The 25,954-nt window shown below is 42.4% G+C and overlaps 1 protein-coding gene across 5 annotated transcripts in view; it reads left to right on the forward strand.

Annotated features, from left to right (window-relative positions):
* arvcfb (ARVCF delta catenin family member b) overlaps positions 1–25,954 on the forward strand; it is a 219,705-nt gene that overhangs the window by 77,217 nt on the left and 116,534 nt on the right. For all 5 annotated transcript variants that reach the window (XM_069138258.1, XM_069138260.1, XM_069138257.1 and 2 more), the window contains exons 3-6: positions 5,720–5,815; positions 5,954–6,015; positions 12,445–12,538; positions 13,646–13,865. In XM_069138258.1, the coding sequence (XP_068994359.1) occupies positions 13,674–13,865 (192 nt within the window). In that variant the 5' untranslated portion in view covers positions 5,720–5,815; positions 5,954–6,015; positions 12,445–12,538; positions 13,646–13,673. The remainder of the gene's footprint in view (positions 1–5,719; positions 5,816–5,953; positions 6,016–12,444; positions 12,539–13,645; positions 13,866–25,954) is intronic.

The raw sequence follows: 25,954 nt of genomic DNA on the forward strand, positions 1-25,954 counted from the left end.
AAAAACACTTACATGCAAACTTTTGGTTTTACTTTTAACAAAGTAATGAGGTTCTGGAAGCGTTTTCAGCCCACTGTGGTTAAATTAACCGAGGCTGACCAAGCACAGCACTGTCTTATGTTGTGCTAGTTCCTCCCAAAAACCACTGGGGTGTATAATGCCTGTATTTTAGTCGTCACAAGGTCAAATGGGCGCATGAAGCTGAATGATCTCCCGTATTGGCTTTGTGGTACCTCAGTCATATAATCAGCTGATATAGCAGTTGCCTTGTGGAGTCTATTACTGCTCACAGTCTTTATGTAATGAATCTGCAACAAATGCAAATTAACGCTGCTAAAATATGTGAGAAAGCTTAAAACTGTGCAGCCCAAATAACAAACAAGCCAATCAGTTCCTCCTCCTTCCCACTCTGTACACTTCAAAGTTCTCCGTGAGCTCTGTTACTTTGTTTTGGCAGAAAATGTTTCTCTCCGTGCCAGGGCCATGTTTTTTTTTTCTCATTTCTTTAATTTTTTTTTTTTTATAATCGCTTGTTCTTTATTAACATCTTAAGAGGCATTGAGTTCTGGTGAGGTGGGATATTTTCTTCCTGCTTTAAATTAAAGGAGCGTTAGCCAAGGTCAGCTCTCTACAATGAGTCCCAAAAACCCAGAACCCCCTCTTCTTTTTGTTCTTACGGTGCAGGGCTGTCTGTTTGTCTGGACTAACAATGATGGGCCGTAATTTCCTTTTTGGAATATGCAATTAGCTGCGAACGCAGTGTGCACACGGGAGGAGCAGCGTTCGCGGCGCAGTGTGTCTTCTGCTCTCAGCCGAACAGATACTTCTGAATGCGGAGCTGTCAGGGGATTCTGTCTTGAGTACAGAGCGCTCCAAACCAGCCTCAATACGTCTCTTTATCCTCGAGAACAGAGAGAACGGGTGACATGGAATGGGAGTCGTATGTAAACCTGAGGCAGAGGCTAACAATAGTCCATCCGCTGGCTTTAGCTGCTCAGAAGTGTCTACTTTATAAAGTTTGTTGATGTGTGTGTACAGCTGGGTTTCTTCCTCGCGGCTCAGTAGGTCAATATACATACGCTGATGTGCAGGAAGGTGCCTTCATCCCTCCTGTCGAGACCTGCTGTCGTTTTTTTGTTGTTGTTGTTGTTGCTCAATTCTGTGATTCAGGGCGAAAAAAAAATGAAGCAAACATTCAAGGCCACTGACTTGGCCTCGTGGTCTTTTCACTGTCCACTGTACACGTGGGGAGGCAGAGAAAGTTATCGTTTAAAGCAGAAGCTTGTAGTCACGGCAACCAGCTCAAATATTTTGTGTGAATGATGAGGATAAAAGGAAGTGGCATGACGTTGTTGAAAGTGCTTCAAAGCCACTTGGGTAGACTATATCATCTGAATTTCACAACGGAAACTGTTTGCTTGACTTTTTTTTTTTTTTTGAAAATACACTCATCTGCTTTGTTGTTGGAGGTTAAACTTTTTTTTTTTTTTTTTTAACTCTTACATCTGCGAGGTAGGTACGTAAAAGCAGCAGGGGATTAGCCAAGTTTAGCATTAGCACTGGTGTTGTTGTAATGCACAACTATATTAGGCCGGCAACAACATTGACTTTTTAATTACACTCTCACAATGACTCCATGAGCTCTCAAGAAACGAATCCTTCTTTTAACGCAGCGTAAATCCACATTGTGTCTTTTGTACTTTTCTGTTTGTCTAAAGATAAAACAAACCCGAATTAGCGTATCATTTTCTGACCTTACGAGGTGCTTTTGGGACTCTTATTGAATGTTTTTGGCTCCATACAAACTAAACGTATCACCTCCAGCAGCTAGCTTTATTAATAACGCACCAAAATGTTGGCGATATAGATCCTCTTATCTCACTTTCTGCTGTAAAGCTAATTGGCAAAACACAAAATGTTCCTTTAACCATGAGCAAAAACTTCCCCAAACCTCAAGTTACTTTGGTTGCTTTTCAATAAACCCAACGTAACGTTCTCATTTCATTTATTGTGAAATATATTTTCCGATTTTCAGAACTGTGTCTGATGGTTGTTTGAACACTGGATGAAAACCGCTGCATGAGTGATTCAGTCACGCGACGTCAAACAACCGCGCGCGCACGCTCGCCTTTACGCTTTCATTTCCACATTTAGCATTTCATTGACCCAGTCGCCCAAACAATTAGTCAGGTTGCACCAGCAACCTGTACACACGACTGCAGCTCTTTCCGTGCGAGTGCAGAGAGGCACCGACAGCCGAGCAGAGGCCTTGATCAGCGATGCATTCCCCAGACAGTCAGCTCCTCGCTCAGTCAGTCAGCGAGCTCGCTGGCTAACCCTGGATCTCCATTCATTATTAATCACAGAATCACACTGGGGCCGCTCTCCAAACGATGTGGGCTGAAGGGGGATAAGTCACGGTAGAATATGCAATTGTGTGCATAATACATCGTCTGCAGGTGAGCTTATCAGACTCATATATGAAGCACAAATATTGCATGAGGGGTTCTGCACTTATTACTGTCAGACGATGGGTGGCGGCATCGGGGGTGGTGGTGAAGACTGTCAACTCGTTCCACAGAACCAGGACCACTGTAAATAAGAGTGTTAGACAGTGTTCAGAGCGCCCGCCCAAATATGATTTTTGTCATTATCCAGACTGATTTTTGGAAGTCTGAACAGCAAAAAAAAAAAAAACTTTAAATGTGACTTTTGTAATCCGGATCCATACTAACTTTTGGAGATGGTTTGAAATACGATTCATTGGGATTCCTACAGATGCGTCTGAGTCCGGACGGTTCAGATGGGATTTCTTGCGTCACTTGCAGCCCGACACACGGTGACAACGTCATATTCAGAGTGAGCAGAATCTATGCTACCGCAAGCAGAAAGTGTAGATTTCTGCGCTTTGGAGGACAATAACAACAACAGGCCACAGACAGAAACCGAAATAAACCTTCTACTGCAGCTTCTGTGTTGGAAAAGCTGCGTCACCAGCGTAGTCGTTACCACAGCAACCCATGCTGATGGGTTGTTCACTTACAAATAACAATGTGAAGAGTTTGAGCTAAAGATCTGATTTGAGAAAACGAAATCTGATTTGCCTGCAGTCTGAACTGCAGATTCTTTCTGCTTGAGGCATAGCCACTGATTTTTTTTTTTTAATATCTTCATTCACCCATCGTAGTTCTTTGTTTTATGTACAGGCTTTGAACAATGTCGTACTATCCACATTTACTTCACAGAGCTGCCTAGAGCCGGTCTTTGAAGCGTTCTGACCTCTAATACTTGAGCAGTGTATCAGCAATGTCTCATTTACAAACACCTCTTTAGCCACAAGAACCCTCCGCCGCCTCCCGAATAATCACATTCCCCGTCTATTAACCTCTGGTCAGCGCCGCGGGATCAGATGGGAGGTTAAATGCCATTAGTAGAGGGCAGCAGCAGCAGCATCATTCACTCATTTGTCTTCACTGACCATCAATCTTCTCATTCGCCAAACCAGCCTGTTGTGCTGCCGACCTGCCACTTACACCAGCGTTGCATCACTTTAAGTGGAATAAAATGTGTATTAATCAGAGCGGCAGTGAGAGCTGTGACTGTGTGTGGAGATAATCTCCATTCAGGCACGATGTAAGGCCTCCTCCAGAATCCGGAGAGAGAGAGACGGAGAGAGACGAGGTGATAACTAATGCGGCTGGGCTTAGCTTCACCTTTGATGTCTGTACCAGAAATCCAAGGTGCTCAGAGCCTATCTGTCCTTGAAGTGAACACACCCAGGAATCCCTGGAGAGGAGGAAGATATTCTAATCCCGGAGACAGCTAAAACCTGAAGAGGAAAGTTGACTTTGTATCGATTTTTTTTTTCTTTTCTTTTTTTTTCTAACTCACTCAGGGCCTTTCTGATCATAGTTAATGAAACACTGCATTGCTTCACTGCTCACGGATGCATATTTGGCCTGCAGTCAGATCTGCATCTGGAGATACTTAACATGTATAATAGCTGCTTATACATTAAAGCTTAAAGCTGTTGTTCACATTTCTCATTTTCAGCATGTACTCTTGCAGTTTGAACTCTTGAAACTTCAGGTGGCATTATTGGCTGCTTCAGATTTCCACGGGAATGTTGTCTCACTTTTAATATGGAAAAACAATGTGATAAAAATGTCCAGAAATATTACCCCGAAAATAATGTTGTTGCGTCAAAAACAACTTTTGTTCTTTCACGGATCATCTACTTCATAGAAAAGGGACTCTTTTTTTTTTTCTTTTTTTTTTTAAATCAAGAATAAGTGTAAACTCCAGTTGCATCTTTGCACACCGGCTTTTATTTGAGACGAACTGTTTGTGAACCCAATTTGGGAATTGTATTTATTTTAAATAAATATTCAAATTTTGCTTGAAGTATGAGGCAATTGTAGGGAACCATTACAGCCTATTAAAACCATAGTCTTGAACTGATACTGCGAGGAAGCGTGCATACGGGCGCGTTTGATTTCATCATCAGTGACATCTTCAAGGGTGCAGTCAATCCAGCGGTTTTGCTGCCAGGCTTTTGTTTCCTCAATCATCAAAGGAAGCTGAGCCTCTGGACAGGTTGGTGTGTATGGCAGAGTGATTCATCCCATGGTATGAAGCATCAAAACCAATTTGCACTGCAGTATTGGACACTGGCCTTTCCCTCTCTTTGTGCCTGTGATGTCTATATTTCTGAGGCGGTACAGTGTGAATACTAAGGTCAGGCTGACATATTGGTTTGTTGAAAGTATTGAGTAAATGTTGCCTCATTATTAACAATAAGATATTGGCCAGACAACCTTCCGCCTCACTTATTTAGTAAATAATTGATCATTAGACTTGTTTTTTATGTGAGGTTCCTGGCCTGGAATAGTTCTTATTACTGTAATGACATATCTATTGCATATTTGTATGATTTTTATCCTTCAGAAATGTTGATGAAATGCTTTGTTTCTGGACAGTAGCACAACTTGTATTTACTGCCATCACCTTGTAGAAATGCTTGTCTGCAAAACCAAGTTCCTCAGGCAAGGAATTCCCAGCAAAGGTGTGTCTGCTTCGTAATTGGTCAGGACTACATCGATATATTTTGATCTAGACCTCATTTTGCCTCGACCATCATCAGTAAAGTTTGAAATTATTTCCAAAATTGACCAATCGATAGTGACGAGTGGCCAAGAGTGAAGAGATCACGCTTCCATGAAATTGCTAGGATCCTTCCTGCCACAGCGAGGATGGGCAAGCTCCAACCGAGAGAGAACTCTGGCTTATGAATGAATATGTGGAGTCACGTAGTCCAAACAGGATATAAAGTATAAACAAAACATGAATTTATTTTGTCCAGATAAGCATTGAATACAAAAAAAATCTCTGAATCCGTTTTTTTTTTTAAAGGAGAAAGCAGCATTCTTCAGCCTCAAAAAAAGAGTCAAGGGATATCAAGACAAAAGTGTAGTGGACCTAACATGGCGCCCTGCGGTACACCACAAATGGGATTTGCAGTCGAGGCTGAAGCTTTAACAACAGCCATTGATAGCTTTTCACGGTTGAGAGAAGATTACAGCTGCAAACCCACTGCAATTGTGCTGTATACTGCATATGTCTCTACATTACATAAGAGCCCTATATAAACAATGCACTGTCAGCGGGTTGGCTGGATACTTATTTTCCATGTTGTGTTTTTTTTTTTTTTTATCCACAGATCTCCCCTGGCGGACTGAACAAACGAGTTGACTCCAGCAGAGCTTCGCCTACCCTCCGTCTACTCGTGGTCTGACGGCACTCACCGACATCAAAGGTACACCCGCCTTTCTCTCTACACCTCCAGCCTCCTTTAATCACTTTGTTCAGTTCATCATTGCAGTAATTACATTTCCTGACAGTTTTTTTTTTTTTTTCCTTTTTTTTTTTTTTTTTTTCCCTTGCTAAATCCAAGACTTCACTTTCCCTGTTATCTCTCCTCGAGGGAACTTCACTTCACTTCACTTTGTCGCTGAGGTACCTTGTATGATTTTTATTTCAATACATTCAGAGGCTTTTCCCCTCCAGGGAATGTGCTCTTATTTCAATAATTCACACTTGAATCAGCTGAGGTAAATGTCAGTAGAAACACGATTTTAGTCCTCTTCACAGATTCCAGTCTGTTTATGAGTGCTTAACAGGAGAGGACAGTGGTTCCGGTCCAGTTTCTAAAGATAGACTCAAGTGTGTAATTGAGTGTTTGAAGTCTATCACCTGTAGTTAGATACAACCTGAGACACTTAATTGCAATTTTGGTTGTCTTACGTGAAGCAGCTCTCCAGCTCTACGTTAGCCTTTGCTTTAAAAACTTTCTTTAAGAAGTAGGACACGGAGAATACGAGGTCTGATTGAAACACTGACTGATATTCATTTCTGCAGCTCTGTGTTGCTTTTGTGTTCGTAGAAACTTCATCGCTGCTTCACTCATTTTGCTTTGCTTCACGATCAAATCAGAAAACTACTCTTTTCATCACTATCTGCACTTGACTAAAATGAACAAAAATGTATTATTATCGTAGGTTTTCAGGATTTTCAGTTAAACCTCAGATTATTGAATTCAGAATATAATGCGGTGTTAAAATCTGAAATGAAAGAAAAAGCTTTGAACATCTCATACATTATTCTGCAGCATATATCTTCTGTGACAAAGTATACAAGTATCTACATAAGTTTTAATGAACTCTTCTGTCACTTTAAACAGACTCACAAAGTTGTGTATTTGCATGTAGAAATATTCTGTGTTGCACATACGTGTGTTTGTCAGCGCCTGAAATCCTCCACACACAGCGAGGCGGTTCAAAGAAAAAAGGATGAAATGAAATATAGATGGTAAACAACTGCTGAATTTCTTTTCTTCTCGCTGTGAAAGTGATCAGCTATGGACTCCACGCGCCTCGCTAAGCTTTTCTTATCCTGGCATCATTCAACAATACCCCTCTGGGCATTAACACTCACTTTAATGTAGCTCAAAGCAGCTCTGACTGGAATCCTAAATTGGAGGGAGCATCGGTTCTGGTGACAGTGCATTTTTCTTTTTTCTTTTTCATTCATCTTTTTAATATGTGAGTCACTTACTGTATCAGTCCAGAGCTATTTTTATTGGAAATGACAATCATCTTTCAGGACCCATTCACTACATGGTAACCTGCCAAATTAGTATTAAAATTATTTCCATTTTTAAACATTTGTCTTTAAAAAAACAAAAAAACAGTGAAGCGATGAATGAAACTTGTGGCATTCTTTCAAAGACAGCTGAAGGCTTGGCTTGGCTACAGTTACACTTAAAAAAAAATATATATTTGCATCTCTTTGTCACTACTGTACTTGCAGTTGTCATGTCGGTTATCCAGCGTTGAATAAAGGTTTTGTTGTTCTTCATAAGTAGAGTAGAGCTGATTCAAACTGACACTCATGTTCTTGAGCGGCACCTTTTAGGAGTAGCAAAACCTACAAAGCCAAAAATTAGCACCACCTCAGATGAATATCTGCCATTATAGTGAATCACTTAACTGTCAGTCACATAAGAGCTTTGACATATTGGACAGCTTAGTGAAGGAGAAAAAAAAAAATCCCTTAACAGCCGGATATGACAGTTTAAAGTGGAGCAATACCCCTCATATTGTCCATTTGTCTTCTAGCTCTATGAAATGTATTATCATCAACAGCAAAAGGAGATTAAAGATTACTCCCATGACAACACACACACACACACACACACACACACACACACACACACACACACACACACACACACACACACACACACACACACAGTAGGAGGAGGAGCAGGAGCAGGTGTTTTTAAGTACCCAATTGTGCCACTGAGAGCTGCATCCTCAGTTAGGCATCAGATGGGCTTAGGCAAGGAATTAATTTGAGCTGCTTCTGGAAAGGGGTAAATTGGCGCAGAGGAGGGAGGAAGGACCTCGCCACCCACCCAGTCCTTAATCAGGTGAATGGTCCTAACTCAATATGAAGCACGGGATGGTCACACTCAATTATTCTCATCCTTTACCTCCCAATCTGGTCCCCCATCTCCCTAATAACCAACCGATCCAAAGCCCTGAAGATGGTCTGATTCTGCTCTATGAAGCCTCCTCACTGACAAATTGATTCTTGAAATAAAACGAAAAACTAAATTGAAGCAATATTTAGACATTTCGGGGAAAATGCTAATTTACTTTCTTCACTTTCACAATATTGATACAACTTACTTGTTTATCTAATTATGAAGCCCTTACCAGCATCTAATTAGCATATCTTAGCATATACAATGGGAAAAGGGGGTAACATCTAGCCTAGCACTGTCACAAGGTAGCACAATGTGAATCTGAAGCTACCAAATAAGCATATATTATTTGTTCAATCAGTGCCGTTGGTTGCTGTAAAAAAAACACAATTCAATTCAATTTTATTTATATAGCCCTTACAACAGAACTTTGCAACACAGAGCAACCCAACAATTCAACAATTCCCTTGTAAGCTAGGAGGAAAAAACTCCTCTTTAAAGGAGGAAAAACCTCCAACAGAGGGAAGAAAAAACTAAGCCAAACCTCCAACAGAACCGAGCTCAGAGGTGGGCGGCCATCTGCCTCCACCGGTTGGGGTGCTGCATAAATTGTCCGTTTTAAACCGTAATTCTTGTCTGGGCCAACAATTTATGGCAATAGCTATGTATTTAGGGATTTAGTGGTATCAATCTAAGTCTTGGTAAAAAAAAAAAAAAAATCAAAGGATTTACCAAAATCATTGCTTAAAGATCTGGATGTGTTGATGCCCCAGGATGGTTTTCTTCAAGGGTTATCACCCCATTTGACTCTCTTTGAATCCACAAAATACCGACAGGCTGCAAAGCATGAGGAGTTTAACACCAAGTCCTCGGCCGAATGATGAGTTGCTTTTTACAGATGCACTTGGCAACTTTCCACATTGGCGGTTTCAAATGGCAGGGAGAGGGAACTGCTGGAATCCTTTTGTGTGTCAGTCGACAGCACACTCATACCAACTAGCCCACTACAGCAGAGGAGCAAGAGAGGCAGGAGATCAAGTTTTGGTCATTCCAGTTTGCTCTGGTTTGAGTGCTCGCATGCTGCTCAAGGCACTTTTTTTTTTTTTATACAGATGAAACAAGAATTTCATTTTGTCAGTGGAGAAATCTTTGCAAGTTGAGGCAGATATATTCGTTTTCAACTGCAGGCCTATTTTTGTGATTTAGCTGTAATGTCATATTGTCAGATAACCGCACCACTGGCGTCTCGCTCATTTAACGCTTGCTCTTGAGTGCCAGTTTACAGAGAGGGGCATGATGGCAGAGGGTCTTGTCAGTAGAAGATTTGTTTTAGGGGAGTCCAACAGACCTGATGAATGAGGTGCCAGGGATTTATTACTGGATTCTTTCCGGCAAGCCTTTGAAGTGAGCGACTGCTGCATCTCATCTGCCGATCCACACTCAAAATTGTGGCCGTGCGGATATATTTATTACTGGGCTATTTTTAGAGCTGAGGGTTTGTGCTGAAGTGCATTTATGGCTGAGGAAAAGCTTTGCAACAGCATAAGTAAAGCATCAACTCTACGCGTGGAGTACGATCCTGTTTTTTCCTTTTCACTAGAGATGTTTACGCCTAAAGAGTAGTCAAATGTAACCCACTTCTCTTTGTGGGATTAATTAAACATTTTTCTTTTTTTTAATTTTTTTTTTTTATATCATCTCTTTGATTAGTTATCACCCCCTCCACGCATAGACTTCCTATTGCAGCATCCACAAACAGCACTCCTGCCCTTGGAGTCGTACTTTGATATGTCTCCACCACGTAAAGTTTGGGAGTAAGTAGGGCGTGTGTAATTGAGGACGGGGTTAAAACGTGCAGACCTCGGCTGTGTTTCTATCCCCTCTGACCCAGGCCATTAGCAAACATCTGCTGAACGAAAGCTTTAAAAAGAAAACCAGGGCTGTCATGGTGGCAGAGGGGAATTCTTCAGATGCCCCTCCCTGTGCATTCTGGGCTATTTTAAGTAGGGCCAGAAGTTGGTGTTTAATGATAAGCTGTGGGGCGTAGCTGACGTGCCTGCCATGTTATTCCCTTTATGACTCAGGAAGCAATGGCTACGTTGTCCCCCAACCCTCTGGGGGTGTGAATCATTTGAGTCTGTCATCAAGTATGTCCAATCAGGGTGGCTTATGGAGCTCTGTTTCTGTTGTTTATATCTCAAGTAGTGGATAAGTTTGGAAATAGACAAGGATGCTATTTTTTGCAAGGGGGCATTACGCAGTAGTGTTTCCATTTTGAAACAAGAATTTCCAGCTGATGGCTGTAAACTCACGTCAGCCAAAAATAAAGGCGCGGAAATAAAATGGTATTCCTGATTTGAAAAATAAAAGACTAAGAAATGAGAGATTATGTTCCCGTACAGGAGAAAAGAAAAGAAATAAACCTTTTCTTCTTTCTTCCAAATGAACACAGAGTTTAAGTTTGGAAACACAGGCTCCTCGGCGTATATTTCTTAGCGAGGAAGAGTCATACGAGACTCCGGATAAATAAATGATCAGCGTGCAACAAACATCAAAGGGGGATTGTGTACTTCAAAGGGAATAAGGGCCTCACGCTCACCAGGTCCCATAGTAAAGAATGAATACATTTTATGCACCCACACACACACACACACACACACACACACACACACACACACACACACATACACATACACTCTGTTTCTGTAATCCAGCCTATTTGAGATTCTAATGGCAGCATTTGCATTGATCATCCCCCGCTGAGCCAAACCACCCCCTTCCATCTTTGTCTGTTTTCGAGACAAGATCAGCTCGAAAATATACAGAAAGCTTTGATATGATGTTCCTCCTGACTCAGTGCCATCTCTTCTCCTTTCACCCTCTGGTGCCTAAATAAACACTCACCTCACATTTCTGACTGTAAAGCCTTAATTCCTAAACACAGTATCTGAAACACCTTTAACAAAATAATTCATTTTGTCACCGTTTTATTGTTATTTCATGTTGTTTACTGGCCTTAGATGTTGGCTGCTCCCTCGCGTTGTGATTTTCCTTTACTTGACTCCTTAAAAAACATGTCCGACAGTGTCTGATTGAACAGTCCGGTCCAAGGTCAGAACATAAAGTCACATCCACACACTAAAGGACACATCACTTGTACTGTATCTGTGAGAGGTAGGGAAACAGAGACATGGCCTGATTAAACCACTTGGGGGCCCAGGGGTAAAGGTCAACTGTGGGACCCTGATAACTTCCCCATCCCGTCCTCTCTGTACAGTACATACATCATGACCTGTACAGGTAAAGAAATAAATGCTAATTTCTTTACTCATGGACTGTAAAAAATAAGTCGCCATCTTGGCTACGTGGAGTAAGGGGGCGGGGCCACCGACCGAAAGAATTTTCAAATTAAGGCGTCTGAGGAAGCAGGACACTGACACAAGTGTTTATTCTTCATTAAGTAAATGACATCGAAGGCATCAGTGTGTTAATTGTGTGTTAAACAAAAGGGAAGAAACAGCGTTAATTTCTGTGTAAAATAATTAAAGCTGCAGATATTTTGGCGGGTGATGTGTTCACATGCTGCGGTTATTTCCTCTAAGTGCAGAACAACAATGAGACAACAAACTCAAGTACTACACAAAGTATGTTAAAGCATGTCATATTAAACACAGCCATGATCTTTTAACATGACCTTATTGGATGCTTCCACAAATCACAATTATCATTCATTGTGCCTTTTATTGAACAAAGTTTAAGGTCAGGATGGTAGATAAGTGTAAAACCAAGTTTTGTTCTGTAGTCTGTGTTTTTATCACATCATAGACTTTCACCTCAATTTTAGGATATATTTAACTGGAACCAAAATGCTGTAGCTGCCGGATGTTGTGGAAGAAAATTACAAAATGTTGTCATTGAACGCACAGAACTCTCTATTATCAACTTTCCATCTGGCCTTGGGTTTGCGAAGTTGGGTATTCATGCAGGAACCATCCAATGGGCTTCATCCTTTCTGTTGAGATTTGTATTTAAACTGTGAATACTCTGAGACCAATATTCAGTTAATCACATTACCACTATTCAACAGTCAATTTAGAGGTCTTGGCCCTGGGATAAATGCTGATTTTGATTATCCAGCCTTAAAAAAAAAAAAAACTAAACTAAGTAAAAAAAAAAAAAAAGCATACGGTTCAAGAATAAATGAACACACCATGTATGTTTCTTTTATACTGATGTTCAGATACTTTTTTGCTCCTGTTAAATTTCTGTCCACCACAAAGTCCAAAACAGCCTAATGAGAAGAACCATATGCTTCTTGTTGCTTTTCATTTCTGTTCTAATCTCTTGTATTTTCTCTTTTGTCTTCCCTCTGTGTTTTTCTTTCCCTTCTCTCCCAGCTATCTGTTCCTCTTCCTGCTGTTTCATCCCTCCGCTTCTGTTGGAGAGGGGGATGTCTGTTTTCTAACACCTCTCAGCCTGCTTATCTACTAGGTCTGTATCGCTGTGGACTGCTATTTCCAACCCCATTTGTTATTGTGCTGTCAACCCCCTCGATATCACGCCACCATCAGTTATGGATATCAGGGTGTGTGTGACAGTGATGTGTCCTGTGGCTTTGCAAATGTTATCAGGAAATCATGATTGTTTATAATAGACAGTCTGTGTCTGTGTGTGTCTGTGTGTGTGTGTGTGTGTGTGTGTGTGTGTGTGTGTGTGTGTGTGTGTGTGTGTGTGTGTGTGTGTGTGTGTGTGTGCGTGTGTGTGTGTGTGTGTGTGTCTGATAGCAGGCCCAGGTGTCCGTATGGGTGGCTGTGGGGAAGCTTGCATGTGTTGGATTTGTGCCTGCAACAGTGCTCGTGTGTCAGAATGCATTACAGCTCTGTGCATGACTATATCCAATGACAGCGCTGTTCCTCCGTGCTGGCTGTGATTGTTCATTTGTAGTAGTGAGGCCATTTCCACCATTTGGCTTCCCAAAGAACCAGAATGTTTGTTTGTGTGAGTCTGCATCGTGCTGTTTCATTCCCTTTGTGGATTGTGTTTTTATTTTGCTGCCCTGATCTTCTACCAAAAGTGAATTGAATATTATCTACGGTGTCAGGATTGTCTTAATTACAAAGAAAGGCTCAAACTTCTGAAGGCAAACGCATAATTGGCACCCAGCAGAGCATCCTCATTAATGTGTTTGATAAGCTGGACTGGAGTATCAGAGACCTCCCCATGTGGTCACCCTCTGTGGGGAGAGCTTGAGCCTGCCCCTCAGGGTGTTTGCTTCAAGAAACCACAGTCAGAGTGAAACTCATTTGTCAGTAACAGACTCTGTACTATGACCCTACCGCCCGAGGTGTCCAGTCAACCACGCTAATTCTTCTCTTTCACTGTGTCATGCTGGTCTTTTATCCATCATAATTATTTAAAGCTTGTTCTGTTGTCCCATCTTGGCCGCCATCTGAGTCCTGTACTTGACTTTGAACTGGAGGCATGCGTCAGCCTGTTGATGCCACTCATCCAGCCTGCTGGGTCTGGGTGTCTTTAATGACCTGGTGCCCCCTCCTCCTCCTCCTCCTCATTCTCTTCCCTCCCTTCCCAACTCGGAAGATTCGAATAACTGCGACCAACACCGGACATGGAGGACTATGACGTTCGCTCGGCCGCCAGCATCCTGGCCTCAGTGAAAGAGCAGGAAGCGCGTTTCGAGCAGCTGACCCGAGCCCTCGAGGAGGAGCGGCGCAACGTCACCCTGCAGCTCGAGCGTGCCAATCTGCCCCCCAACCCTCCCACCAGCCAACCGCTGGCCTGGCAGCAAGTGGTGATGCAGGTAAATGATGCCAGCGTGCTGGCCGACCCCCCCCCCCACCGCCTTGTCTTTCGCACCCACCGACTCGCGCTACCATGTGTCTCCCTCCCTTGCCTATCTCTCGGAGGTGACATCCGCCTCTCCTGCTTCCCGTCCTTTCATCCGAGCGAGCTCATCCCATGGCCATGTTTGCTCACGGTCATTGCTTTTCATCACTGGTGGAACTCCCGTAATCTCTCTGTCCAATTTCTCTGTGATTTGGGACACTTGTACCCATTGTCTGAACCCACTGTCCTGGATGTTGTGCAATAATCTGCTCTGTAGTGACTCATCTTTAAAGGCGAGCTGATGAGATTCAGCCTCTTATTCTGTCTTCCTTTCGCCTCCTCCTTTCTCCGCCGCCGCTTGCCATCCAATCCCATCTCCTTTTTCGCCACTGGTCTTTGATATTGCCCGGTGGTGCCGGTGATTGGATGTGGCCTTTTGCCCAGCTCTGGCCAGCGTCTGAGGGGACATTAGAGGTCCTGGCCGGGGCTTCTATCAATGCTGGCTGACTCAGCAGGATCAGGAAAATGTAAGATGTAGAAATGAGACAGCTGTAATCCCCTAAAAATGTCAGCAGTCACAACAAGCGCATTGATTTATACACTTCAAACTGTTAGCTGTCGAGGGAAGACAGTACAGTGAAAGCGCTCTCTGTTAATAACGCCCATGGTCAGGCAACATGAAATCTTATTGTACTGGTTATTTTCTGTCTTTGAAGGGATGACTGAGGAACATGTTTCTGTTGTGCTGATGTCCTCATGGCACTCTCTCCTGTTTTCGTTTTTGGGTTTGATCACTTCTTTGAAGAAACCCTTTCAGACTGTACACATGTTTTACTAACAAGAATTTGAAAGCACAGTTTGGTGATGCAGCACCTGCAGTGCTTAGATACATCACCTTTAATCACGGTAAAGGAGGCTGTCTCATGTATTATTGATATCGCAGGACCTCTAGATATGGAACTGTTTTTTTCTGCATTTGACTGTGTTTGTGTTTAGCTTGCAGTCACATTTTTGTTAACAGTCGGTGTCAGTGTTCATTCTTGAAAGGGCTTGTTGCCAATTTGGTCTCATGAAGGGATAATGAAGAGGATGCAGGAAAGGTATAGCAGGGTAAAGTAGACTTGTCAGCCCCTCACCCACCGTAAAAGTAATCCACTGCTTCTATATGTTTGTGTGTGTGAGAGAGACGAAGGGAGAGAAATACCCTCCCTTCCTCATAAATTAGTCTAAGATTTACTGGACAGTCCTAAAAACATGACAGGCAGTGAATTCATGTCCCATGCTATCAGTCACAGATCATACTCACCCTGGCTGTAAACTAGGGGGGATCATATTTGGCACAACTATTGTAACCATGCTGCATTTCATATCACTTTGAAATGTCATTTGGTCACCCGAAATTGGACTGTCAACTTCATCATAAACACCTAAATGCCAAACCAATTTGGATGCAGGGGTGGGAGGGTGGAAAGGGGGCGTTGATTTAGGGCAAACAGCACCTTAGCGCTTGGCAGCACCTTTGCTTGGTTTTGAGCCAGAAGGTGCCGTGCCGTGTGTGTGTGTGTCTGTCTGTGTGTGTGTGTGTGTGTGTGTGCATGTGTATGTGTGTGTGTGTGTGTGTGTGTGTGTGTGTGTGTGTGTGTGTGTGTGTGTGTGTGTGTGTGGTGCGATTGCCTTGAGACCCGCTCCATTCACCTAATGAGGTCACGTGAGAGATGACGAATGCATCAGGTTGTTCATTTTATCTCTTTCTCCTCTTTGCTCAGTTTCCCCCCACACACACACACACACAGTCACACACCATCCTCAGGCTGCCTGATGGATTAAAATAGAGCATGGATCAGTAACCGAGGGTTCAGATTCACAACCCCAAGGCCAGACTCAACGAGGCCTGCCCGCTATTATTTAAAGTTGAGGTCAGAAAAGAAAACGTGGACCAAGTCTGATTGATGAAATCAGATGCAAGTAGATAGCTAATGATCGTGATAAGCCACAGATGTAGATAGCGCTCCACTACAGGGTGCCCACCTCGCAGCAGATCGGATCCAAACATCAGTAGGCAGACGGCGCTTTTATCTGCCTGTATCATTATTGTGAGCTTTTTAACGCAGGCGGCTCAGTGGGTAGCAAATAAACATGAAGCAAATTATCTTCAGTTCACAGAGATGCTGCAGATTACTTTAAACTTATGAGTGCAGTCTTTTATGATTGGTCACTTCAAATGGTGCACTGAGATGCTCAGAGCTGTGGAGTTGTTTTGTACCACTCTCAACTCTAGTTTTGTTGATTTTGACACAGCCTGAACAGCAGCCAAACGACTCAAATAAATCAGACAGTGGTGGTTTTATAGTGTTATTTCCACCTGAAATTCAAAGTCAGCAAGATTTGTGGCCTTTTCATTTTTTTTGCACATTTTTGCATATATATATATATATATTTATTTATTTTTTTTATTTTTTTTTCATTATTTTATGTTGTGGCTGTGTTGACTACTGTTTTGGTCCAGACTGAAATATCTCAAGACCAATTGGATGGATTGCCATGCAATTTGGTACACATATTCATCTTCCCCAGAGGAGGAAGTCTACCAATATTTGGGATTATCTAACACTACCATGAGGTTGACATTTTTGCTTTTGTATAAATTAGCTCCACATTTATATAATCGATTATCATATCATTACCATTATGAACAAACATTCATGGTGCCAAGAAGATAAATCCCAGGATGCTTTGGATGAATTGTCATAATTGGTAATCCCCAAACTATATTCATTACCAATACTTGGTTCTGGAACACATCAACAGTACTCGTTACTTATTGATAATTAACAAATGTTAGCGTGCGAGAAGTCTAAATGACGATGGTGAAAAACATCATCATCACTTGTATGGTGGGATTTTTTTTTTTCTTCTTCACTGTAGTCATGCCGTTGTGAGAATTTTGGCATAATGAAGGCAACATTTAGCCTCCCAGATCTGTCTGAACGGTATATTTTTGGCCTTTGTTAAACAGAGAGTCAAACCAAAGTTGAAACTTTTCAAGAATTCAGTGTTTTATTTTGGAGAATAATGATGCATCAGCTCACTGTTTTCTATGATTCACATATTCCCCACAGAGCACGGGGACAAAAGTAACAATTCCAACAATAAATACATCACCCATCGTCATCTAAGTCACCTCGCTTCATCGAAGTGCACCCAGCTGAATAGTATTAAGGAATAATGTGGTTCAGCAAATATAATTAGGATGTTTGTTTTGGCCTGGCGTGATGTGAACACGACTTCTAAAAGGTAGATCACCGCCAGATGCTTTTACCTTTATGTTTTAACAATGAGTGTGGGAGAGGGTCTTGTAAACAGCAGTGCCCTACTTTGTAATTGAATTCTAATCCTCATTCAATTTAATATAACACTTTAAAAAAATTCCACCAAGGAAGAGAACAAGAGTGTTTACGCTACAACCGTCCTGAGAAGGAAAATCAGAACGAAGCTGTCGGACACTCCATTAGCTTGTCTGATGAAATTATCGGTAGAGATTCAGTGACACGGACCGAGGCGCCATAGAATCTCGATCCATCGACAGCCCTCAACATGCTAAGATCACAGCCTTTCTTCATTTGATATCATGTTTGCCCCTGGTAATTGATTTTTGCCTGAAGCAGCGTTATCGCCGCGGCTCCGTAAGGTCAAGTGGGGCATTGTGACAGCTATATGTGTCGAGAAAGGCAGACGGCACTCAGACGACCACGTCTGTCTGGAACTGAGGGAGAAGGTGACCTCATTTCATATACACCAGACGGCTAATCTATCTACCCACGGCTGCTGCCCAAGCACACGCGCAGATCCCATCTCGTACAGTCACTCGGCTTCATTGAAAAGGAAACTTGGGGATAATTTCTCGCACTGTGAATGTCATAAAATGCTGGTGTTTGGTATTCAGACGCTATATTCAGTGGTCCTCTAGCGTTGCCGAGGCATATCATCCCTTTGTGCAAATGTTGTGGGAAGTTTTCAAAGGCTTGTGAGCTTTAGAGAGAGGGAACAGTGCAGCCTTTGATCTGTGCTGCTGTCTCTGCTGAAGATGTACAGACCCCGGCCTTGCGATGGCACCGCAGCACTCAACCAACAATCGCTCCTGAACTCCCTCCACCCACTTTCATCCTCGAAACCCGCAGCCCCCCAGCCCTGTCAAGGCACAATGGATACAAAGGGGCTGAGGGTGCTATAGCGACAGAAGATCTATCCTTCCACTGGCAGGGCCCAGGGAGCCCCTGTCCCCTCGTAAATCACCTGCCTAACAATGAGCCTTAGTTTACCCCTCCCCTCCTCGATCTTCCCCTGTCTGTTGCATCAAGAACCTTGCCTCCCATAAACACCCTAATTACCTTGGTGTGAAAGTGCCTCCTTTGTTTATTTTTGTATATCACACTGTTCCCGTATCCCTCCTACAACACTCTCCTCTCATTATGGAGCAGCCTGCAGAAAAACTCACATTAAGATTCTAATAGTGTTGCTGCTTGTTCACCACGGTTCTGTATGGACCACCTAATCATGTCTCGCCGCAGTTTAAAGGTTACTCAGTCTACTGTATATCTTTACCTGCAAAAGTTTCTGATCATACCTTGGAATAATCATAAGAGGCAGACGGAAATTAGACAAATTTTGCAGCTGTAATCTTGTACATGTAGAAGGGTAGATGTTCCAGTAAACTTCTCTTTGCAGCTTGTTAACACCAAAAGTTGTGGTTCCCAAATGTGCCGTCCCTGTAAAATGTTGCCATGAGTTTTAGCCACAGACTGTATATAAAAATCAACGTGGTCTCTGGGTCTGAAAGGGGAAGCCAATGCAGTAGTGCCTTAAAGTGAAATAAAACTCAGGGCTGCAAGGGACTGGCTCCAAAAAAACTCAGACTCCAAAAAGCACCAACTTCTCTCATGAAATACTAAGTCAATTTTCTTTTCCCCCACAAGTGTTGATCAATCAATCAACCAAACAAACTTTATTTATCTAGCGGCTATGTACATTTTCTGTGCAGTTCAAAGTGCTTAACAGATTATTGACAGGCAAATATAAATAAATAGCACCATTTAAAGACAAAATTAAAAACAAATTGAAAGGAAAAAAAGACAATTTAAAAAAAAAAACACTTTGAGACCAATGCGCGCAAGATCATAGAGATAATAGAAATGTAGAAGATAAGAGTGGTAAAATAGAGTGAAATAAGAACTAGAAACAAAAAACAAGAATTGAAATGAGGACAGTGAAATACATTAAAAAGATAAAAGCTGTCATAATAAAAAAGTCAATAATAATACTAACATTGATGGTGAAGTGATGTGTGTTTGGGGACGTGCCTAGTTTGATTGACATGCCTGGGGTGCAGTCAGGTTCCCAGTCTAGGCGGGTGGGCGTAGTGTCCTCAGGTTCTCAGTCAGCTCCTTAGCTCGTCCAAATGTTTTCACCTCTGCTTCCAAAAAAACAAGATGGTGACAGCCAGAAACCAGACTCCTAGCTTCAAAACGGCAGCTCACGAACCACTGGGTGGGTTGTCACTTTTCACCCTGATAGCAGCTTGGCTCAAGGGATGGCAATGTCAGCTTGTTTGAAAGCTGCTGGGTCTTTTGTGCCAACTAAAATAACATCTATTAGATGGATTCCCATAAAATTTTAATTGGTATGAACAGTCGTGTTTCAAAAAAAATCTCAGAACTGCTGTCAAAAGGATTCTTTAGCCAATAAATGTATCGTACATTTAGAGAAGAGAGACTTCTTCCCATTATATTCCTAAGCTAAAAATGCAGAGTGCATGTTCCATTAGTGTTCTAGATAATCTTTTATTCACCCCACTTCAACATTAAGAGTCAAGTTTGAGGCAGTGGCCCATGAATCACAGTCCTAACCGCTCAGGGTGGGCGGGTCAGTCCATTCTGCTTCTCATCTCGGTACAGGGTCTGACATGGAAGGACAGGCATTTTTACTCAAGGTTGGGGTTGTGCGTATTCCTCTTGTTCAGCTGAACAGGGAGGGAGAGAGGGAGAGAGAGAGAGAGAGAGAGAGAGAGAGAGAGAGAGAGAGAGAGGTTTGAAGGGGGGAGCGGAAAAGCCTTTTGTACTGCGAGCTATTTATATTCCTCTGGGGCGGCTCAAACCTTCATCCTTCAAATCAGCCCCAACTTGGTGGACTTAATGCCTGTCCTGGTGCACCTCCCTGCCATTTGATCACAATCCATTAAACCATTATGCTCACTAAAAGCACTAAGAGGGGGTATCTGAACAACTGCTTCTATTTCCTTTGCCACACACCCTCTCTGTGTAGGTGAACAGACAGGTTAAATCTCTTTGAAGGGCACTGCCTCGGTCTGAAAGTTCTGGACAACGCGGACATCGACGGCAGTCTAAACAAACTGCTGGGCTTGGCTGTTAAATTCAGAGACTAAACTATCGCCCATGTGTTAAAAATAAAGCCCCTCTCCTTCGCAAGACCCCGGTGCCACCTGAGGAATGTGACCTCACCCTCCTCAGTGTCCAGCAGGGTAACTAAACAAGGCTTTGGCGTTGACCCCCTTCAACCGAGGAGAACAAAATTGAAAACAGTCTTCGAACTTTTAGAGTTGTTCTTAAAAGCCTTGATTTAATTATCCCCGTGAGTTCAATATACCGATGTGACATTTTTACGACATGACTTACAAGCATGTAAATGGTGATCAAATAAGGAGCAGAAGCAACACCGGGCCTTGTTTTTGGGGAAGCTTGCAGGAGTAAATTCACACGTCATTGGATAGAGCACTGCTTAAGACTACAAATGGCCTTAATGGCTGAAGGGACTGTAAGGTAAACATTTCAATTTCACCCCTTGTGTTCTTTATTAAAGGTTACTACAATGGGAATATTCAGGTCCATTGCCAAATAAAACAAATCAGAGTTTCAGCCTCGACGGTATAGACTGAAAATCGGTATCCCTCGCATTACTGCCACTCTGCAAATCCATACAATCATGTAAATTGGCCTGAGGAGTTACTATTAATTTAAAAAAATGTATTTCGATATTTGTTTGGGTGCCAGAGTCGCATTTAAACTCTGCATTTAAAAACACAGCTAGGGCAGACAAATCAACTTGTGCAAAAAACACAAAAATAAAAAATCCTCTCCCAAAATAAATAGCAGATGAATCCACTGAGAAGGAGCAACCTCAACTCTCAGCTGGTTATCTGAATTAGCCTAAAATCTCAGCTCTATTTAAGGGCAACAGACGTAAACCTGTTGGTATTTGCTGGTTCCCGAAATAAATCTTCGCTCTTCCACCTGTGTGCATTATCATCATGTGAATTTTTTGCAAGAGGAGGAGTGTATGTGTAGCAGCAGTAGTCCACACTTCAGTTCTTATACCGTCAGATTATAACCATAAAGTCAGAACCACCAATTGACTTTGCACTCCGGCTGACTGACTTAATGAGTTCTGGCATCGCCTCGGGCTGAGGCGCTCAACACATCTGGACAGACTGTGAAAAGACTGGACATCATAGTGGCTGGAATTTGCAAACCTTTGCTGTTTTGCATCACACGCACACACACACACACACACACACACACACACACACACGCACACACACACACACACACACACACACACACACACACACACACGCGCACGCGCACGCACACGCACGCACACACACACAAAATCCCCAAATCACATAGTTTGTCTTAAACTGGAGCCCGGCTGTATGGCCATCCTTTACATGTTGGTGCATTTGAGGAGGATGATGTGCAGAAGAAATATATGCGAGTATAGAAACTGTCTCACGCAGAGTGTCTGAGAGTGACTCTGGAGTGCCGAGGCTGATGGAAAGCACAGGAATGTGTAAAAAATATGGGCACCGCTCTTGTCGGCCCTCCTGCTCCAAGGGCCTCATTTGAACTGATCACTCTGCGCTGAACTGAACACTCATTACATTTGTGGAAAAACAAAAATCTCATTTGAACTTCAACATTCTTCAGACAAATTACAATTACAGATTTAACACTTTCATCTGTTAATTTCCAAGAAACGTGACTCATCTCAGAGAATTCTCGAGAAGCCGATCATCAGACGCTGAAAAAAGCTGCCAACATGAAAAACATGTTCTGATGCATCGAAAACTTTAAGTTTTTCCACCTACAATTAATCTCACCCATCTGTCATAAGAAATCTCAAAATTTCAAAAGAGAGAAGAATTTCTTATAAAATATGGCTGTACATTCGACCACATTGGACAGATGATTGGCTGTTATCATTATTAGACAACAAAGTATCACGGCAAAACGTGAAATAGACAAGCTGGTCCACTACAGCAAAATGTGAAATAGACACGCCGGGCCACAACGACAAAGCGTGAAATATGCACGCCGGTCCACGACAGTAAAATGTGAAATATCCAGGTTTTGTCCTGTCTGGGCGGGAGTTACACATTTTGACAGCGTGAAACTTAAACACGCTTAAATGTCATGTGATGTGGGATCATGTGGCCAAGGTTCCACAACAGAGTTATCAAATGACAATATTTGGCAGTATTAGGAAGTATTTTCCTGTAACTCACATGGCCCTACGTATGCAGTAGGTTTAATTTCCGTCCATTACAGGAAAACTTGTAATTGTTGCCTAGACAGGCCAAAGCGTGACTATTTCACGATATTGGGTGGTATTAGACATACCATTAACTGCCATTAGAAAGCTCCATTACAGATAAAAAAAAGGTATGTTTAGCTATAATGAAGGTGAGAGGAAAAAAATCTTTTGGGGCGTAGCAGTTAATGATTTGCAGCATGTCAGCCTCAGACTGTTTCAGATTCTGTTGTTTGTGCCCCATTCAGTGTCCCAATTATGCATGACAAGACAGAAAACAAGCAGAATCCTAATCCTGTTATAGTCGTATTACAAATCTTGCCGTGCAATTATAGTATTGCGACATAAAAACAGAAAATAGAACCTTTTGATCTGAAGTGATGTCATTTAAAAAGAGCTTTATTTCCCTAAATGAAGGGAAAATTGCCTTTTTGCAAGACAAAAGCCCCCCAATAGATTGGACTCTAATCCTGTGCATCGCTGACTCGCCATTTTTCAAGGGGAAAATAAAAACATGATAGTAAAAGTCATTAGATAAGGGCTTTTTTGCAAGCTGTGGCATTGTTGGAATAAACAGCAGTCAGCCTGTAGCAGAGCAAATCGTCTTGCCCTGTAGACTCTCACATATACATGATTTTTGTCACCCAGGCTCCAACATTGTCCTCAAGAACGCAGAGCAGCAAACTCGGTATTATCTCTAAAATCACTGTTTATGCATTTTTGAGGATCTGCTTTGTGTGGAGGCGGAGATTTGGTTGGACTCACCTCTTTAATAATGTTTAACAGTAAAGTACTGTTTCCCAAGCTAGGTATTCTTGGCACAGGGTAAAAGGTTTCAAAATTAAATGCCATTAAAGTCTCCTTTGAAACCGAAGATTATAAAAACATTTTTTGCACTGAAGCACCACGTGCATTTTCTAGCCGCTCCTACCTCCAGTCTACTTTCTGCACTGCATCTGCTGTTTCTCCTCCATTTTTCTGTTTTTCTCTGCATCTGCCATCATGCATGGAAGTGAAAAACATGATTCTAACAGATGTAGCTTCATTGGAGGTGTCTGGCTGTCAAAGCGCGCCTTGTTGCCGAACATTAACCTTTCTACCATCTGTTTCACACTGTGCGTCTTGACAGACTAAAGCTGACTTCAGGAGCTTTGATTACAACTCGTGGATTATTCATACACCTTGTACATTTATTTTACAAGCCCTGACCGGGTGTGGGTTGGCTGGACTCAAGAGAATATAGCTTTTTCTCTCTGATAGTAGCAGATAGTCCCTGAAACACTATGCATCACCAGCCTCCGATGTTGAACACATTCTGGGATCTATTTTTAAATGAAATGGTGAATATACTGTAGGATTTTTTTTAGATATTTAGATATTTTTTAGATATTTAGTTTACACAGCCTGTCCTCTCTGTACACGAGTGCTGGAAAAGAATGGTACAGTATGAGTCTAGAGATGGAAATATCCGTTGGTCAGTCAGTTGGTCTCCAAGTTTAGCCAAGACTGAAATGACTTGACCTCTGTTGGACGGATTCGCATTCAATTTTGTCGAGACATTGATGATCCCAAGAGGATGAATCCTACTGACTCGAATCAGCAGTACTGATCAGCAGGTCAACGTTTTGATTAAGCCAGACAAATATCTTGACATGTAAGCTCAAAATTCGGTACATTCATGGTCCCCGGGTGATAAATTCTCCTGATTTTGCTGATGCCCTCACTGACTCTCAAGTAAAATTGGAGTGCAAACTGGTACAAACACTCGTGTTTAAATGTCAGGATGAATTGCAACAACTTTTAGTGCTGTGATCAGCTCAAAATTTCAATTTACAACTAACCAATAGGCATTAATCACATTCCCATCAGCCTTAGCTGAACTATGTGTTCAGTCCTAACTGGCAAATGTTAACATGCTACCATGCTAAATCCAGAAGTAGAACAAAGTTGCTACTTCCTAAAAGTTATGCAGCCTTCATTGTCATGGCAACAGAAAATGTGTTTTTGAAAGAGCTTTACAGAATCGTGGGTTGCAAACGAGAAATGAACAGCGGTCTCCTGCACCTCGGTCTGCTCGTGTATCTAACCACCGAATCTGCCTCCTCCTAACAAGAAAAACCTCAGTATGAAGACGTCTTCTGAACTGCGTCACATCTCCGGCTGACGTTTGTGTTGCTGCCACGACAAAGGATCCTAATTGACCTTCCATTGGCGTCCCGGCATGTAATTTTAACACAAGGCATGCCACCAAAAGGTCAAAGGTCAAGACACCAGCTTGCCGTTGTTTGTACGACCACCAGAAGTTGCTTATGACTGCGCGTCGCAAAAAGCTGCATTGCACGAAAAGGCCGACGCGTTTGTTTCTGGAAGGAGGACAGTCTCTTAAATCTGGATGGCACAGACATTTGGCAAATGTTCCTCAAATCAATAAACACAACATAAAAAAATAAAAGATAAAATAAAGCACATGCGTTTTTTTATAGAGAAAGTAAAGACTAATGCTTCTTCTCTGATCTGCTCTCATGAGTATTCCACAGCACTTAATGGATTTTTAAACAGGGTTATGAAACTCGCTCGGTGCTTAAATGGCTTAAACGGAAATGTGATATCGCAAATCACGTCGGCGAAAGGAACGCTCTGCAACTGAAGTTACCAAACTTGTTTCTGACGTTTTCAGGGTAACGTTGGTTGGCTGGAGGTTATTGTTGAGAGTAAATAGAGTTAAATGTAATGGTGCATGGTGGGCCAGGTCTTTCATTAAGAACAAATGGAGCAGTAACATTGTGGGACATGAAATAGCACTGCCAAGCTGCTGGAATGCAAAACCTCAGCCATTTCCCCTCCATTTGGGATTTCTCCATCCTCCCTTTTTTTTTTTTTTTTTTTTCCCCTTCTTTTAGTCCAGTCATCCTTTTCCTCTCTCTCTCTCTCTCTCTCTCTCTCTCTCTCTCTCTTTCTCTCCTTGTCTTTTCAGATTCCTCTCAAAGTTGTTCTTAGTAAGGCTTCCATCTACGTTATTAGATTAACATTCCTGCTCGGTCTTGGTCACAGTCATAGATATTTGAATGTGAATTCTTTCACGTACGTCCCACCCCTCCCTTATATCAAGTGCAGTGAGAGGAATGGCACAAAGAGCAGGAGAAAAGGAGCTCTGTGTGTGTGTGTGTGTGTGTGTGTGTGTGTGTGTGTGTGTAGGGTGCAAAAATTTGCAGAGTATGGGGTGCCTTCGCTTCAATAGCGACAACTTTTGTTTTGTGTGTGAGCCCCTGTCCGCCCCCCCATCACCTCCTCCCCTCCCTTCCTCCTCCTCCTCCTCCTCCTCCTCCTCCTCCATCTCTCTGTCTATGCCAACAAGGGGGAGGGGTCGACGGGTTGACAGACAGGCGCAGCTGGAGTGCATAGAGGGAGCTGGTCCCACCCCAACGAGATGCCAGAGATAGAGTGAGAGCCATATAGACC

Source organism: Embiotoca jacksoni, unplaced genomic scaffold (genome assembly GCF_022577435.1).
Source record: "Embiotoca jacksoni isolate LCO1_2020_lvr unplaced genomic scaffold, fEmbJac1.0.p SCAF_8, whole genome shotgun sequence".
In the NCBI taxonomy this organism is placed as follows: Eukaryota; Metazoa; Chordata; class Actinopteri; family Embiotocidae; genus Embiotoca; species Embiotoca jacksoni.